Source organism: Dipodomys merriami, unplaced genomic scaffold, assembly GCF_024711535.1.
Source record: "Dipodomys merriami isolate MVZ:Mamm:240054 unplaced genomic scaffold, mDipMer1.0.p SCAF_102, whole genome shotgun sequence".
NCBI classification, from domain to species: Eukaryota; Metazoa; Chordata; class Mammalia; order Rodentia; family Heteromyidae; genus Dipodomys; species Dipodomys merriami.
In genome coordinates this window covers 2,517,670-2,536,209 of record NW_027202294.1, presented here as the reverse complement: position 1 = coordinate 2,536,209, position 18,540 = coordinate 2,517,670, and the positions used below count along the sequence as shown (strand labels likewise).

The 18,540-nt window shown below is 43.7% G+C and overlaps 1 protein-coding gene across 3 annotated transcripts in view; it reads right to left on the bottom strand.

Annotated features, from left to right (window-relative positions):
* Positions 1 to 124: 124 nt before the first annotated feature.
* Positions 125 to 18,540, bottom strand: part of Armh3 (armadillo like helical domain containing 3) — a 208,568-nt gene continuing 190,152 nt past the window's right edge. For all 3 annotated transcript variants that reach the window (XM_069994911.1, XM_069994912.1, XM_069994917.1), the window contains 2 exons: positions 4,598 to 4,714; positions 125 to 2,529 (listed from right to left, as the gene is read on the bottom strand). In XM_069994911.1, coding sequence (XP_069851012.1) covers positions 2,437 to 2,529; positions 4,598 to 4,714 — 210 coding nt within the window. In that variant the 3' untranslated portion in view covers positions 125 to 2,436. The remainder of the gene's footprint in view (positions 2,530 to 4,597; positions 4,715 to 18,540) is intronic.

Below are 18,540 nucleotides of genomic sequence, written 5' to 3'. Positions count from 1 at the left end.
CTCATTCCTCACCATGGACATTTTTTTTCCCCCTTCACTCATGTTCCAGCAGGATCCAACTCTCCAGGACCCTTTTTCTGGGTCTCACTCAATTCTAGCCTGCCTTTTTGCTGATCTAATGACTCCCTTGGCCATCTGGGAAGGAAAACAGTGAACCAGGTCAGTTTTTTCCTTCAACTTTATTGCCCTTTTTTCTTTGTCATTTGCCTAGTCCTACAGAATTTTTTAAAAAGCATGTTTAGGAAGCTAATAGAAGGTTTAAGAAGCCAGTTGAGGATGAGCATGAAATGCTCCTTTTATGAAATCACTTTCCGATTAGCTCTTTTTCTGAGGGAAGGGTTATTAGCTCAACGCTGGGCTCCCATGTGTATTGCCTTTTCTCAGGATGGATGCTTCCCAAGGCTCCTAGCCTTAAAGCCACCAACCTGCCAAAGGGATGGGGGATGATGTCTGGTGGCTCTCCAGGACTGCCCCGCTGAGACTAAATTCAATTATGGTGACTCTAGAACATTTAGTTTCTTCAATTGGATTTAATTTCCAAATACTTGATTCCTTGCAGGAATTGTAGGAATTCCAGCATAAGAGGGGACAGGCAGATATAGGAAGGATTGCCTTTGGGAGCAATACCCTGCTGACACTAAAGAAGCCTCCATAGACTTAGCAGAGGCTGGGCATGAACAGAGTGTAAGTAAACACTTTCACACATGCTAGGCAAGTGCTCTACTTGAACCACACACATCCAGACACAAGCAGAAGAGCCCTAGCTAGAAGGGACCAGCACCTGGGAGATTATTTTTAGCTCTGTGGAAATGTCTGGGCAACAGAAGTTTTTAAAAAAGACACTAAAAAGACTTTCACACAAATCAATTTTTTAATCATTTTGATTTGCCTCAAGTTCCAAATCCAACTGCTCTTGACTTTATCACGGAGGAAAACACATTTAAATTCCTTAGGCTAAGCTATCCATCTAGTGATCGGTGATCAGAGATGACCCTGCCTGTGTGATTGCCTAAGAATCTACATCAATTCATGGCAGTCTGTTGGTGGGTTCTCTAAAACTAGTTTATTTCTGCTCAACCAGAAGTCTGGTTCCAAGGGAGGGCAAGTATATCGAAGAGATTCAGGCTAAATGGATACCAACTTGAGAGATCCTAGACCTACTCTCACTGTTAGACTTGCTCAGATTTTTCCTGGGCTGCTTTCTCCCTGCCATCCTGCCATCCAAGGGGCTTTAGAGAGTGCTCTAGAAAGGGAGGATCTTAGAGCAGCAGCCATTTGGGGGTAGCTATGGGGAAGGAAAAGCTATAGTGGTCCCGTGGAAGCTATCCAAAGGGAAAACGGCAGACCAACTTCTCAAAGTCAGATTTGCCTGAGGCCCTACCCAGAGTATGGGTAGGACAAGATAGAGGCCCTTCGTATGGTACTCATTTGGCTTCTTTCAGATAGAGGAGACCCGGCCCCCAGACAACAGCAGGAACACGTTCCTCCCCAGAGGAAATTCTTGGGCAGGCTGATGTAAACAAAAGCAGGGTTAAGAGGGTAGAACAGTGGAGGGGGCTTAGTGGAGGCTCCCAGTGGAGGAGGTGGTTTGGAAGGTGGGGAGGCTGCTGGAAAGGGAACCAGCAAAATAGGCACCTTGAGGGCTCCAGAAAAAAGCTGTCAATGTTTATTTCACATACACCTTAAGACAGCTTAAAACAAACTAAAAATGAAAGGCTAAGTTGTGAGCCTGTTGTGCTGATAAGTCAATGGACTAGAAGGCAGGAAAAGCAAAGAGTGACAGTCTTGGTGCCAAAAAGAAAATCCACAAAGTGATGGACAGCAAGAGCACCAGACAGACTCCAATTTCCAACTTCTTGGAGGAGTCAACTTTAAGTTTAGAAAACAGAAAAAAGGTGCCCCATTCCAACCCTACCCTAAGCTAAGGGTGCTAATGACAGGATAGAGAGCATATGTGTGTGGGGAGGGAGGGGGGCGACTGGGAGGGCACAAGGGACACAGATTTCAAGCCTAGCTCAGCCCTACGTCCAGAGGATACAGGATGTGGCTCAGCTATATATGAGAGTTCATCTGTTTTCAGAGGCCAAGAAAAGCCATTGGCCTTCAAGGTGTTGGCAAAACCTGAGGCTTGCCCTGCCAGCTCCTGAAAATTAAGTCAGAAGCCAAAACTTGTAATCTCAAGTGGAAATGTGAGGTATCCAGGGTTCCTAGCCTGGAAGTCTCACATTCTTGGACACCTCTCCCTTTGCCCACCCATTTCTCCCCAAATAAAATCATCCTTGGCTTGCTCCTGTTGTCCAAGCTCCACTGAAGTGGAGCCTTCACCAAGAGACTGGGTATCTGTGCTGCTCTCCAACCATAGAGGTAGCCCCCATGCCCCTTCCAGTCCAGGAGCCTCATAGGTAAGGGCTGTCAGTGGCTCAGGTGAGTGTGGTCTCAGGAGATGGTGGAGAACTCTTTTAGCAGGACCTCCTGGCTGAGTGTGTGGAAGGCAAGGTTCCTCCGGACATTGGTGCTAATGGATCGAACCTGGGAAAGGGTAGAGGGAGGCAGGAGGGCACAGGCAGAGAGAAAACAGGAGAGACAGTTGGTTACACACAGAAGGGCAGTGCCCAAGGCACAGGGCCAAGATGAAGTGTTGCCTGTGTATTGGCAGGGGAAAGAGCTATGAAGAGTACACAGGGCCAAGTTCCCAACTGTGGGAGAGTACCATGAGAAATCTAGCTGGCTCTGCAGGGATGGTCACCCATGGAACATAGTTTATGAGAGAGAAGGAGAGGAAAAAAGAATGTGTGCCTGGCCTGAGCCCCTAAGTCCATCAAGCTCTCCTTCAATTTCTGCTTTGCTATATTGGGAAGTAAATGAAGTCAGGCAGGAAGAAAAGGAAAGGACAGCATGGCAAATAGCAAGCAACAAAAGCTCATGAGCTCCAATTGGACCAGATCCATTTTCTCCCCTGTGCCGGAGGTTCAGACAAGGGAAGAACTGAGTAGGGCAGTACCCAAGAGCCTCAGAACCTATATCCTCTAATTCTTCTTTCTGATCCTCTTCATCTCTCAACTCTCTCTCTCAACTCTCTCTCTCTCTCTCTCTCTCTCTCTCTCTCTCTCTCTCTCTCTCTCTCTCTCTCTCTCTCTCTCTCTCTCTCTCTCTCTCTCTCTCTCTCTCTCTCTCTCTGTCTTCCAGTCCTGGGGCTTGTGAACTCAAGCTCAAGGCCTGGGTGTTATCTCTAAGCTTATTTTTGCTTAAGGCTAGTACTCTACCACTTAAGCCACAGCACCACTTCTGACTTTTTCTGCTTATGTGGTACTAAGGAATCGAACCCATGGCTTCATACATGCTAGGCAAGCACTTTACCACTGAGCCAGCCCAATTTAATTCTTTCTCTCTTTTTTTTTTTGGGTCCGGTCGTGGGGCCTGAACTCTGGGCCTGGGTGCTATCCCTCAGCTCTTCAGCTCAAGGCTAGCACTCTACCATTTGAGCCACAGTGCCACTTCTGGCTTTTTTCTTTTTGCTTATGTGGTGCTGAGGAATCGAACCCAGGGCCTCAGGCATGCAAGGCAAGCGCTCTACCACTGAGCCACCTTCCCAGCCCATAATTCTCTTTTTAATTGCTGGCTTCCAGTAGTTCTCCCTCCCCAACCCCAACATGTAAAGACTCACTGGACACCTCGTAAAAATACTCTATCTGCTCTCTCTTCATACTAATGACTTCCTTGTTGCCAACTAACTTTCCCCAAAGAAACCCTCAGGGTCAGAGTTGGGCTGTTGATTTAGCAGAAAACAATCTAAACGTCATCCCCTTCACCACAGACTTGACAAGGGGAAGTTAAAACCAAGCTGATGCAAGTTCTGCCCCAAGAGCAGGAGGTCTGAGGACATAAGTGGGTGCAAAGCCTGGGTGTCCTGATCTTGGTCCTCAGCCAGGATGTTTCTGTCCACCAACCTGTCTGGGTGGAACAACTGCAAGGAGTTTGAGCTTTTTCTGGAACAGCTCTCAACATGGGGCAGTAGAGGAACAGCCCATAGGGAGAGTCCAGTTCTGTGCAGATGTTGACAGCAAAGTCAAGTAAGAGGCAGAACAAACGCTTATTGGCTTTTGGTGGTAAAGGGTAGGGGCTGAAAGCTGAACGATTGGAAAGTGGGATGGGCATGGGGAAGTAAAAGTAGAGAACCATATTAGGAGGACATGCAGAGTAGGAGACAGTTATGATGTTAGGAAGAAGTGGTTGCATGAAGAGAAGAAGAATCCATTACTCTCGTAAGTTGCACTAACAGGGTAAGGAGGGAGCATTGAGCCAGAGCTGCCACTGGGAACATACACATAATTTCAGACCCAGTTGAGCTGGGCAAGGGCTATCTCCATGGCTGCAGAGAAGGTGGGCAATGCCATCTCAGGAACATTCTCTTCCTGTGCTGCCTTCTTCTAAACTACTTTTATAGAGAAGTATATACCCAATCCCAGTAAACTCTTCTAGTCTTGTTTTATCAGACTTCGGCAAACCTACATTTTACCTGCACAACAGTACCCAATGGCTGGGAATAGGTCTTCTAAGAGAGACAGGCAGAAACAGGAGTGGCGGTGGGTGTACTCACCAGCTCTTTGAAGAAAGCAGCTTCCTTGTGCTGCTCAGAGTAGCGCTCATACTGGTCCAGGCCGTCCTGCAGCTTCAGTGTGAGTGTATCATAGTTGGCTCGTACTACCTCTAGCACCTGGGGGAAGTCACGGGTCAGGAAGGGTCTCAGTCTCGAGCCAAGGTACAAACCAAGCAGGCAGGGTGGCAGGGAGCAATTACTGTAGTTTCTGGACCACTTTCTAATCTCTTTCATTTCCCACCTTTCTTAAGCAGCCCAGCTTGGCCACCATGGCTGTTTAACTGAGGCTGTGGTAAAAAGCATGGGAAGAGGTAATGGAACAGCGAGTGTCTGAGGTCACCAGTATCCATGATAACATGAAGGGTGTTCTCAGCCCTAATCTGAAACTTCCTCTGGCCAAGTTGCCATTATTGTTGAGTAAGACTTTGCCAAAGTCTCATTGCTTCCCCCTTTCTGGGAATCATATTTCTTTGGTCCTGGGATGTTCCTCAGCACCATCTGCCACTTGTTTTCAACTCTCAATGCCAACTCAGCCTTCCTATCCATTGCCTGGATAGAACTTTTGGGCATCCAAGCCTCAGGGTGCAGGGAACACTTTCAAAATTAAGCTGGAGCTTCTGAAGAGGAGTAATCTCCTTAACAATGGCTCTCTGACTTCCTTCCTTCCTTCCTTCCTTCCTTCCTTCCTTCCTTCCTTCCTTCCTTCCTTCCTTCCTTCATCCCCCACATTTCTTTCTGAGACAGGGTCTTGCTATATAGCATACGCTGGTTTTAGATGTAGAATGTAGTCCAGATGCTTGTGACTCCCTCCTCCTCTTTTTGTGGTACCAGTCCTGAGGCTTGAACTCAGTATTTTGCACAGTTGCTGAGCGTTTTTGCTCAAGGCTGGCACTCTACTACTTGAGCCACAACTCCACTTTCAGCTTTTTTCTTAGTTAATTGGGGATAAGACTCTCATGAGCTCTCCTGCCCAGGCTGGCTTTGAACTCCTGAGTAGCTATGATTATACAGGCCTGAGCCACTGGCACCTGGCTTGAGATCCTCTTGTCTCAGTCTCCCAAGCGCTGAGATTACAGGTATGTAATCTCACACCTGGCCTCTCTCTGACTTCCACAGACTATGGGTTAAGATGGAAGAGATGACCATACCCTGGGCCAATGTGACATTAGTTTATAAAACCATATATCAAAGGCAAGACTGCTGGAGGAGAGATTCTTTATCACATTAGCAGAAATGAGTTGGGAAGAAAGGAATGACAAGGAGATGGGATGACTGTTCACTCTGGCAATCTCAGTGAAGTTATCTGAGCTTCAGGAAGGCTATGACATCATGAAGAGTTCCTTGCTCAAGAGGGAGCTTGGTTGGGTGTTGGGTGGAGGGGAGACTTGCCTCCTAGGTAGGAGGCAAGAGAATAATCTAGAGTTAGGACATGGCAGAGAGCTTGAAAATAGATGGGTGCAAAGGGCCTCTGGACTGTTCCCTTTACCAGTCCAAATTTGTGCCACAGCAGACTCCTCTTGGAAGCAAACAATCTTGCCTGCCAAGAATTCCTGAGGCAAGAGAAATGCTGAGGGGTGAACACAGAGAAGGCTTGTGTCCTTATGTGAGAGGCTCTTAAATTTAGGGTTGGAGTAAAGGGACAGCTAAGGCTGAGGTATTGCCCAGCATTCTCTCCAACCAGCTACATAGTTCATTTTGCCTGCTGTGTCCCACAAACCCCAGTACAGGCTAGTTTTTCTGCTTTTAATTCCATCTGTCAGCTTAATGGGACTTGGTACCCCGCACTGGCAGTCACCCAAAAGTAATCCAGTCCTCTCATGCAAGTGGGCTACATTTGTGACTGAAATATCTATAGCCAAGGTCTTAGCTTGGAAGCAAATGGTTTAAGTCCCCACAAAAAGACAAAATTCCTTCAAGAGGGTACCAGTCCCCAGGAACTAGGTAAAATAAAATGTTTTCCTAAGCTGTAAAATCTAAGCAGCTTCAGCAATGTCTACAACCCAACAATTTAGTGTTGGCCTTCCCTTTGGGAAAGACAAATACCATGCTAAAGCCAACTGCTGAAAAAGAAGGTACAGTAAATAGAGGGCCACTTCTTCTAACTTCTCCAAAAAGACTGAGGCCTCACAGAATGTCATCTGAGCATTTTCCTCTAACTGGCAAAGAGTGGACAGTCTAAAGTCTTGCTCAGAACAGAGGAAAGTTGCCTGTCAGTTCATCTAGCCTCTGCTGTCTTCTGTAGAGAGAGTAGTTTCAGTATCCTGAAGTTCAGTATTCAGGGTTGATGTTAGAACTCCCATGGCTCCAGACCTTGTCATTTCTCATCAGTAGCGACTGAAGACCTGTCTACTCAGTCCTGCTCAACCACTAACAAAACTTTACAGAGCAAAAAAAACCCAACCAATCAACTAAACAAACTTTACAGAGCACTCCACACTCATTTTCAGCAAAATTAGATTTGGCTGCTATTTTTGATTTCCTAGTGCTTATTTAGAAGCTCAGAATTTATATGCCTTTAATTTTCAGTTGGGCTTTTTAGGCTTCATCTATCTTGTGGTCTTCAGGCTAAGGGTAGAAAGACTTAATAAATGCTCATATCTCAAGATCAATCTTTCATCTAAATAGACAACAATCATTTTGTTCCCCTTCCTTCCTTCCTTTCTTATCTCTCTCTCTTTCTTTCCTTCTCTCTTTCTTTCTTTTGTCATCTCTTTCTTTCTTTTGTCGGTTGTGGGGCTTGAACTCTGGGCCTGGGTACTGTCCCTGAGCTCTTCAGCTCAAGGCGAGCACTCTACCACTTTGAGCCACAGCACCACTTCCAGTTTTCTCGTGGTTTATTGGAGATAAGAGTCTCACAGACTGTCCTGCCTGGGCTGGCTTTGAACCGTGATCCTCAGATCTCAGCCTCCTTAGTAGCTAGGATTATAGGTATAAGCCATTGATGCCCAGCTATTCTGTTCTATTTCTTACCATTCTGCTTTAATCCTGTCAAACCCCTAATCATAGAAAATGAAGCTCTGGTGCTATCAAACAAATATACAAGTTCAAAGGGAATTAGGAAGATAAAGCTTTTTAGGGGGCTGGGAATGTGGCTTAGTGATAAGAATGTTTACCTGGCAAGCATGAAGCTCTAAATTCAATTCCTCAGTACCATATAAACAGAAAAGGCTGGAAGTAGTCCTGTGACTCTCAAGTGGAAGAGTGCTAGCATTGAACAAAAGAAGCTCAGGGACAGTGCCCAGGCCCTGAGTTAAAGCCCCAGGACTGGCAAAAAAAAAAAAAAAAAAAAAAAAAGGAAAAAAAAAAACCTTTTCGGGGCTGGGCACAAGTGTAATCCTCATTGCCCAAGAGGCTGAGTTTGGAGGATCTCAGTTCAAAGTGGTAAAGTGCTAGCTTTGGATACAAAAGCTCAGGTCTAGGTCTCCACACCACATCAACACACACACACACACACACACACACACACACACACACACACACACACACACACACACACACACACACACACACACACACACACACACACACACACACACACACACACACACACACACACACACACACACACACACACGTGCTGGGCGCTGGTGGCTCACGCTTGTAATCCTAGCTACTTAGGAGGCTAAGATCTGAGGATCACAGTTCAAAGCCAGCCTAGGCAGGAAAGTCTGTGAGACTCTTATTTCCAATAAAATAGTCAGAAAAATCTGGACGCTTCCAGATGGGCACTGTGCTTCAAGTGGTAGAGTGTTAGCCCTGAGCACAAAGAGGCTCAGGGACAGTGCCCATGCCTGAGTTCAAGCCCCAGGACCACCCTCCCCCACAAAATAAGGCTGTTCAGAGGGTTTCTATGTAAATCTCTTTCCTCACTGGACTCTGATTTTTTAAGACACTGTCTCACTAAAGCCCAGGTTGGCCTAGAACTCCAGATCTTTCTGCCTCCTTCATACTGGGTTTACTTTGTCCTGCTTCAGATTCACTTAACTAGTTAAAAGAAATTTTTAGGGGGCTCAGTTTCTTCTACAAAATGGAAATGATGTCTTGGGCAATCAAACTGTTCAATCCTTTGTGAAGGCTACTGTGTACTCTGCAGTTTCTTTAGGGATAAGACCAGGAGGTCAGAGCAGTGAACAATTTCAAGGGGTGGCATGGAGAATAAACCTAAATATTCAGGTCTTAGTTATATGAATACTTTGTCCCTGATCCATTGTGAAGGGATAATCTTCCTAAACTGTCCACAGACCAAACTTTCACTATTTCCCCATCATCAGCTCATAGAATTCACAGTATCTGCTCAGACTCCTCTGACAGAAAAGACAAATGAGGGGATAGTGATGTTACTGTTTGAAGTTTCATAGCTTAAAGGTAGGGAGGCAGAAGGAGGAAAGAAGAAAATGAAGGAAGGAAAGAAGGAATGAAGGAAAGAGGAAGGGAGGAAGGGAAGGAGAGATAGAGAAAGAAAGATAGAGAAGGAAAGAAGAGAACGAGGAGAAAGGGTAAGAGTCTGGCTCTAAAGTCTGCCTTCAGCTTGGTGCTGGTGGCTCATGCCTATAATCCTAGCTACTAAGGACCATGGTTCAAAGCCAGCCAGGGCAGGAAAATTCATGAGACTTTTTTTTTTTTGGTCTTTTCTTTTTTTTTGGTACTGGGGATCTAACCCAGGACCTTGCACTTGCTAGGCAAGCGCTTTGCCACTGAACTACATCCCAGCCCTCCATGAGACTTTTATCTCCAATTAACCACCAGAAAAGTGGAAGTGGCATTGTGGCTCAAGTAGGAGAACGCTAGCCTTGAGCTGAGGAGTTGAGTTCAAGCTCCATGACCAACAAAACAAAACAAAACAAAACAAAAAAATAAAGTCTGCATTCCTAGATTCACATTCTATCCTCCACTTACTTGTTGGTTAAGCCTCAGTTTTCTCATCTTTAAAATGGGAAGAGGGCTGGGAAGGTGGCTCAGTGGTAGAGCACTTGCCTTGCATGCATGAGGCCCTGGGTTTGATTCCTCAGCACCACATAAGCAAAAAGAAAAAAGCCAGAAGTGGCACTGTGGCTCAAGTGGTAGAGTGCTAGCCTTGAGCTGAAGAGCTGAGGGACAGTGCCCAGGCCCAGAGTTCAGGCCCCACGACCAGACTCAAAAATAAAATAAAATAAAATAAAATGGGAAGAGCAACACTTTCATCAAATAGAGCTAGGTTCTGAGGACTAAATAAGGCAATGTATATAAGGTGCCAAGCATACCACTTGAACAGTCAAAGTGCTTAACAAGTGTAACCATTACTATTAGTTTCTAAGCTCTCTCCATCCTACAATCATTTTTTTGGGGGGGGATCCAGTCATGGGGCCTGAACTCTGGGCCTGGGCGCTGTCCCTCAGCTCTTCAGCTCAAGGCTAGCACTCTACCACTTGAGCCACAGTACCACTTCTGGCTATTTTCTTTTTGCTTGTGTGGTGCTAAGGAATGGAACCCAGGGCCTCATGCATGCAAGGCAAGTGCTCTACCACTGAGCCACCTTCCCAGCCCTATCTACAATCATTTTTTAAGATACCTTCTTCCTACAGATTTCCCAATGAAAGGTTTGTTGTAGAGAAAAGAACACACTTCCCTAGACTTGTGCGTTAAGCTCTGCAGTGGTAGGCCCTCTCCTGGAGAAGCAAACATTCTATTACTATGACTGATTTTCTCGTTGATTTTAGCATCCTGAAGGGAGAGACTCAGTGTTACATTATGGATTTCTTACAACGCCTTACAGAATCCTAGGAAACAGTAAACATTCAACATGCTTTTGTAGACTTAATTTAGTAACAGGCCCAACTAAAAAGGAAAGGAATCTCTCATCAAGGTCACATGGTTAAGATTAGCGATAGACCTTGGCAGTCTAGCACTTCACACTGTTCTCAGCACTTTGATAGGCTTCTAAAGCCCTCAGGGCTGTTATGAAGTTAATAACTAACGTGGAGCAATCAAGCACATACAGGATTGAGTCAGTAGCAGTGCAGTGGTTTGGAGTCAGTTGTGCAAAGTGACCTATGAACCAGGTAGCTAAGTTGAGATACTTACTGTCACACCTGAAAATTATCAGGAACCCAAAGTCTCTTTTGTCTATTACCTCTTCTACTTTATATGACTGTGGGAGCTAATTCTGAGTGTAAAATTCGCTAATGGATGTGACTGTTATTGACAACTTAAGACTCCCATCAAAGCCAGTCACCTATGTTACTAAATTAAGTCTACATCATGTTGAATGTTTACTGTTTCCCAGGAGGTAGAGAAAGAGCTCAGAAAATTTGCATTATTCACAATAAATCTGTTGAATAATAAGAGCTGCATGTGTATGGTAGACAAAAAGAAAAGGAAAGAGGAGAGAAAGGAAGGAAAGAAGAGAGAAGGGGAAGAAAAGTATGAGTAGGGAAAGAGGGATAGATACAGGAAAAAAAGAAAGAAATGAGAAAAAAAAGATTTGCAAGGTCATTGATTCTTTTAGAACTCATTTAGAGACATTTGAATTTTGATCAGCTGGAGCATCCCCTGCCATCCCTCCCAGCTTTCCACTCAAGACTAGTGTTCTACCACTTTGAGCCACAGTGTCACCTGGTTTTCTGGTGGTTAATTGGTGGTTAATTTCCTGCTCTAGCTGGCTTCAAACTGCACTCCTCAGATCTCAGCCTCCTGAGTAACTAAGATTACCCTGGCTTATCCAGAGAATTAAAAAAAAAATAAAACATTCAAGACTCAGTAACTACACTAAACTAGACTTAAAAGGCATCTAAATCTACCTAAATTGCAGATTTAAAGAAAGTTTCAAAAGGATAATGTTGTCCCACAGGAAGCTTTCTTGAATTAAGTTCAACATTCAGGAAAGACAACCAGCCAGGAGCTGGTGGCTGATCTTCAATGAATCACCAGAAAACAAGAAGTGGTGCTGTGGCTTAAAGTGATAGAGTAAAAAGCAGCTCAGGGACAGCACCCATGTCCAGAGTTCAAACCCCACAATTGATCCAATGACCAAAAAAAAAGGTGTTGCCAACACTCCTGCACTGTAGACCTGTTAAAAGTTCTGACAGAAGAAAAATCTATCACTTTGATATACAAGTAGAAACAAAAAGTTACTAGAAACACATTGGTAAATACTTGGGTGAATCAAAAAACAAGGTAATTGACTCCTCCTTGGATTTTGTTTGTTTGGACTAATTATGGAGCCCAAGCTGGCCTCAAATGCTTCATCCACAAGTTTCAGTCAAGTGCTGAGATTACAGGTGTGCACCAGTAACTGACTTTTTTTTTTTTTGGTACTACTATGGAATTGAACTCAGGGCCTTAACAAGTAATCCACCACTTGAGCACATCCTTCACTCTCAATAACTGACTGTGGTGCAGGGGTAGGGGGTAGGAAGGGGATCCTGGAGCTTGTATTCAGGGCCTGGGTGCTTTTTGCTCAAGGCTAGTGCTCCACCACTTAAGTCACAGCTTCACTTCTGGCTTTTTGGCGCTTAGAGATAATCTTATGGACTTCCCTGCCTTGGCTGGCTTCAGATCATGATCCTCAGATCTCAGCTCCTAAGCAGCTATGCTTACAGGTGTAAACATTATGAAATTTAGCATAATCAAAGAGAAATGTATAGTAACAATATTACAAAGGACTGGGGAGGCAAAAATAAATATGCAAAGTTGTTACATGAAGTCATATAACCACTGAAAATATTAAATGAATAAATGGAATCATAAAATAATAAAACCAAAAGAGTTCACAAAGGAGAAAAACATTAACTATGAACAACCATCTGCAGGATTTGGCAGGATCAGCCAGGCTAACATAGGCTAACCCCCCTGATCTTAGCTATTTAGGAAGCTGAGATCTGAGGATCACAGTTCAAAGCCAGCCAGGGCAGGAAAGTCTGTAAGACTTTTATCTCCAATTAACCTCCAGAAAACTAGCTCAAAGTGGTAGAGTGCGAGCCTTGAGCGAAAAAGCTCAGGAACAGAAGAACCTAGACCCTGAGTTCAAGCCCCATGATGGGAAAAATAAAAATAAAAAATGTATATCTATCAGGATTTAAAAAAAATTAACTCAGACACATTATTATTAAAAGGAAGAGATTAGCCAGGCACCAATGACTCATGCCTATAATCCTAACTATTCACAAGGCTGAGATCTAAGGACTGAAGTTTTTGTTATTTTTTTGGTTAGTCCTGGGGTTCAAACTCTGGGTCGGAGTACTATCCCTCAGATCTTCAGCTCAAGGCTAGCACTCTACCACTTGAGCCACAGCGCCACTTCTGGTTTTCTGGTAGTTAACTGGAGCTAAGAGTCTCATGGACTTTCCTGCTCCGGTTGGCTTTGAACCGCAATCCTCAGATCTCAGCCTCCTGAGTAGGTAGGATTACAGGCGTGAGCCACTGGCACCCTGCCTCTAAGGACTGAAATTTGAAGCCAGCCTGGGAAGATAATTCTAAGAGACTCTGCTCTGCAATTAACCAGCAAAAAGCCAGAAGTAATTCAAGTGATAGACTGCCAGTCTTAAGTAGAAAAGCCAAACAAGAATGTGAGGCTCTGAGTTCAAGCCCCAGTATTGGTACAAAAGAGGGGAAAAAGAGAGAAAGAGATGATCAGAATGGATATAAAACCAAGACCCAACAACTATGGGCTTTGTAAAAGTTACCACTTAAATAAAGCTAATAAGTTAACCCCCTTAAAATATAAAAATACAAGTTGAAAGTTAAAAAAAACCATAAATGTTATACAAACAATAAAAAGAATTTCTACATCAATATCTGGCAAAGGAGACTTCAAGGAACAGTAAAAAATGAAATTTCATGATAAAGGAATCACCTCATCCTGAAGACAGAATCCAATGTTTATGTATGTGTACATAGCTATAAAAGTCTGAAGTTGGGCTAGGAATTTGGCTTTGTGGTAGAGTACTTGCTTAGCATGCATGAAGCACTGGGTTCAATTCCTCAGTACCACATATACAGAAAAAGCAAGAAGTGGGCTGTGGCTCAAGTGGCAGAATGGTAGCATTGAGAAAAAAAAAAAAAAAAGAAGAAGGACAGTGCCCAGGCCCTGAGTTCAAGCCTCAGGACTGGAGGAAAAAAAAAAAAAACCAAAAAACAAAACAAAAAAACCCCCCAAAACCCCTACATTTACAGTTGAAGATTTTGATTCTACTTTCAGTCATTGCCAGAACAAGTAGAAAACCAGATTTTGACATTAGTAATCTACTTGATCTAAAGAGTATTTATAGAAAATTTTACTCAACAACAGCAAAACATGTTCTTTTCAAGTGCTAATAAAGCATTCAGATCATATGCTGGATCATAAATCAAATCTAAACATGTTTAAAAGAATTGGAACCAGCTGGGCGCCGGTGGCTCAAGCCTGTAATCCTAGCTACTCAGGAGGCTGAGATCTGAGGATCTCAGTTCAAAGCCAGCCCAGGGAGGAAAGTCCGAGAGACTCATCTCCAATAAACCACTTGAAAACCAGAAGTGGCGCTGTGGCTCAAGTGGTAGAGCGCTCACCTTGAGCTGAAGAGCTGGGGACAGCACTCAGGCCCAGAGTTCAAGCCCCAGGACCGACAGAAAAAAAAAAAAAAAAGAATTGGAACCACACCAAGAATATTTTCTGACTACTAGGGAATTAAATTAATAGCAAAAGTATATTTGGAAAATCACCAAGTTATAGAAACAAAACAACACATTTCTAAATATCACAAGAGAAATGAGAAAATATTTTGAACTGAATGAAAATGCAAACGGGCTGTTCTCGGGCTGGGCTTCCCTGCGTAGTGACTGTTTCCCAGGTTGGGGTCGAGATGTCCTACATCTATGGTTACCACTGTGATGCATAGATTGAAATTCGCAAGCTGTGCTAAGGTGAGAACTTAATCCTTGGCTTCAGCATTGGAGGTGGGACTGACCAGGATCCCTCCCAGAATCCCTTCTCAGAAGATAAGACAGACAAGGGCATTTATGTCACATAGGTATCTGAAGGAGGTCCTGGGGAAATTGCTGGGCTGCAGATTAGAGACAAGATCATGCAGGTAAATGGCTGGGACATGACCATGATGACACATGACCAGGTCTGGAAGTGGCTCACCAAGCACTCAGAAGTTGTTGTGCATCTGCTGGTGACAAGGCAGTCACTGCAGAAGGCTGTGCAACAGTCCATGTTGTCCTAGCAGCTGGCCCTGACTCATGCCTGTCTGCCTATTTGTACAGTGACATCACTACCATGCCCTGCCTACTTCCTGGCTTCTGTATGCTGGGCCTCAGACCAGAAGGGTGACAGCTGATCCCAGGCTGAAGCAACCTTCCTTCCCCTCTTACACTAAGTCTGAGCCCTGGGAGCAGCAATTCTCCCTGGACACTGAGGATTGGAAATCAGGGCCTGAGATTGAGTGTTTGTGCATCTGCAATGATAGATTCAGCCCTCAGCCCTGCTGCTTAGCCACAGGAACTAAAATTTTATGTTAAAAAACAAGCCTGGACACTGATAGCTCACTCCTATAATCCTAACTACTCAGGAGGCTGAGATCAAACAGTAACATTTTGAAACCAGCCTGGGTAAACAAATCTAAGACATTCTTAACTTCAATAAGTCATGAAGAGCGAGAAAGTGGCTTAACTAGCAGAGTACCAGCCATGACTGAAAAAGTGACAGAAAGCTAGACGCTGGTGACTTATTCCTGTAATCCTATCTACTTAGGAGGCTGAGATCTGAGGATCACAGCTCAAGGCAGCCCAGGAAGGAAAGGCAGTGAGATTCTTATCTACAATTAATCATAGAAAAAGCTGGAAATGGCTCTGTGGCTCAAGGGGTAGAGCACTAGCCTTATTAAAAGGAACTCAGGAAAAAAAAAAAAAAAAGGAACTCAGGGACAGCACCCAGGCCCAGAGTTCAAGCTCCAAGACTGCCCCCTCCAAAAAAAAAAAAAAAAAAGGTGAAGCACGGGGCCCTAAATTCAAACCCCAGTACCAGCATAATAAACAAATAAACTAATAATTGATGACAAGCTTTCAGATTAAGTAGAACAAATTAAACCAAAGCAAATGAGAAATAAGAGAACCACATAAATCTATAAAAATAAAACAGAAAATGGAATAAAAAAAGACTAATAATGACAGTTCCACTTTTGCCTTTTTCATGAAACAGGCAATTATGAAAGACATTAGATGATCCTGACACTCCCAGAGAAAACTCACTCCAAGTAAGGATGGCCGCCAACCATTTATGGATTTGTAATGAGAAAATTTTTCACTGGAGATTCAAGAATGGGGAGGTTCATTTGCCCTTCTTAGGTTTATAAAGGTGGGGCTGATGCACTTGGAAATGTATCAGCTGAGAGGTCTACAAAAGCACACAGAGGCAAAGCTCTAAGGAGAAACTAGTGATTTAGCGATACTTCAAAAGTACATGTAGGTTTTGCATTTTTATAACTACTTTGACACAACAAGCACTTCTGAACTTTTTTCATAAGTGAGCACAAATCTTGGAAACCCTAAGCAAAGACATAGATTTCCTATTTTATTGCATTAAGGACACTTAGTAGCAGAGAATTCTTAGGCAAAGTAGGTCCTGAGAGCCATAGTAAGAACTGGTATTTTTTTCAGAATGCTTTAGCTCAAAGTGGCTGAAAAAGCAAAACCAAAAAAAAAAAAAAAAAAAAAAAAAAAAAAAAAAAAAAAATCCCAAAGCATAGGAACTGGAATAAATAGCAAGCTGTAACAAAACCACAGATACACCACACTCTCCTCAGAGTGTCTCTCCTTGCTGGGTATTTAGAGTGACTTTCTAACCAGGATAACCTCTCCTCCATCACTCAATTGTTTGGAAACAATCTAAAAAATGGACATCTCTTAGGCTTCAGAAAGTTAACTGCTTTTATACAACCACGCTGAATATGCTATATCCTTTCTGTTTGGTTTGTCCTTTCTGTTTTCATCTCCTATACTTCAGGACCAAACCCAATTTCAAAGCCAATTTAAGCTGGCCAGTTTTCCCCATCCATGCCTCTCAAGCCCACTACCAAAGAGCTCTCCACTGTCCCATGATTTATTGATCTTGCAGGCTGGCTGTGCCCTTCAAGCAAGGTGGATCAGATCATGAACCTCACAGTGGGTAACTAGTGTGAGAGGCTATCAGTAGATTAAAGGAATGATGACAGTGACTTCCTTTTAATTTCCCGGGGCAGTTGCTTCTGCCTTCCTGACTTATTTGGTTGAAGCTCTAGACAATCCTTGTGAAACTTTTCTTTGCACTAATTGCAGCCAAGTAACAGGACTAAAGGAAACATGATACACACAAATATGCTTCAGACCTTCTCTACAACTTGTTGGAAATGGAGCCCTCTACCCAGCTCCAATCAAAAGGCAGATATCTTTGTATTCTCCAGGTAAGATTTCTTTCTTTGAATACATACCACATCTCAGAGAGGGAAACAAAATACCATGTCTGATCATAACTTACTGGAAATTCAGCAGAAGAGTATCTGCTTCCTTTCCAGTCCTCACTTACCTATTCTTTCCTAGCTGGCAAATAACTTTTTTTTTGCCAGTCCTGTGGCTTAAACTCAGGGCCTGGGCACTGTCCCTGAGCTTCTTTTGCTCAAGGCTAGCACTCTACCATGTAAGCCACAACACCACTTCTGGCTTTTTCTGTTTATGTGGTACTGTGGAATTGAGCTTCATGCATGCTAGGCAAGTGTGCTACCACTGAGCCACATTCCCAGTCTGGCAAATATATATATATATATATATATATATATATATATATATATATATATATATATATATATATATATATATATATATATATATATATTTTTTTTTTTTTTTTTTTTTTTTGGTTGGGTGTGGGGCTTGAACTCTGGACCTGGGCGCTGTCCATCAGCTCTTCAGCTCAAGGCCAGCACTCTGACACTTGAGCTACTGCGCCACTTCCGGTTTTCTGGTGGTTTATTGGACATAAGAGTTTCACGGTTTTTCCTGCCCGGGCTGGCTTTGAACTGCGTTCTTCAGATCTCATGCTCCTGAGTAGCTAGGATTACAGACATGAGCCACCGGTGCCTAGCAGGCAAATATCTTTATCAGAAATTCCATCTGAGGGCCAGGCACACTTGGGAGGTAGAAATAAGGAGCACTGTGGTTTGTCAACAGAAAAATCTGGGTGTGGTGGTGTACACCTGTCCTGCCAACTTTAGAGGGAAACATAAATAAAAGGATCACAGTCTAGGCTGGCCTGGGCAGGAAGAAAAAGAAAACTCAAAAGAAAAACCAGCAAGCCGGGCGCTGGTGGCTCACGTCTGTAATCCTAGCTACTCAGGAGGCTGAGATCTGAGGATCATGGTTCAAAGCCAGCCTGGGCAGGAAAGACTGTGAGACTCCTATCTCCAATAAACCACCAGAAAACCGGAAGTGGTGCTGTAGCTCAAGAGGTAGAGTGCTCGCCTTGAGCTGAAGAGCTGAAGGACAGCGCCCAGGCCCAGAGTTCAAGCCCCACGACCGAAAAAAAAAAAAGAAAAACCAGCAAATAAAAAATCCAATGAACAACTTTCTAGCTGGGAGTGTTCATTTTTAGACTGAGCAAAATCACTAAGGCAAGTCAAGATTCTATTTGGTACTTGACAAAAACATTTCAAAAATAACACTGCTTATAACAGAGAAAAAAGTTTATACAATAGCACTTTTAGCCTTGAATATTACCACAGTGGCAAATCATGCTCTTCCAAGTACATCTTTAAGGGTGGGGAAGGTGGTTCAGTGGTAGAGTGCTTGCCTTGCATGCAAGAGGCCCTGGGTCCAATTCCTCAGCACCATATAAAAAGCTGGAAATGGCACTGTGGCTCAAGTGGTAGAGCACTTGCATTGAGCTAAAGAGCTGAGGGACAGCCCCCAAGCCCAGAGTTCAAGCCCACAACTGACCAAAAACAAAACAACAAACA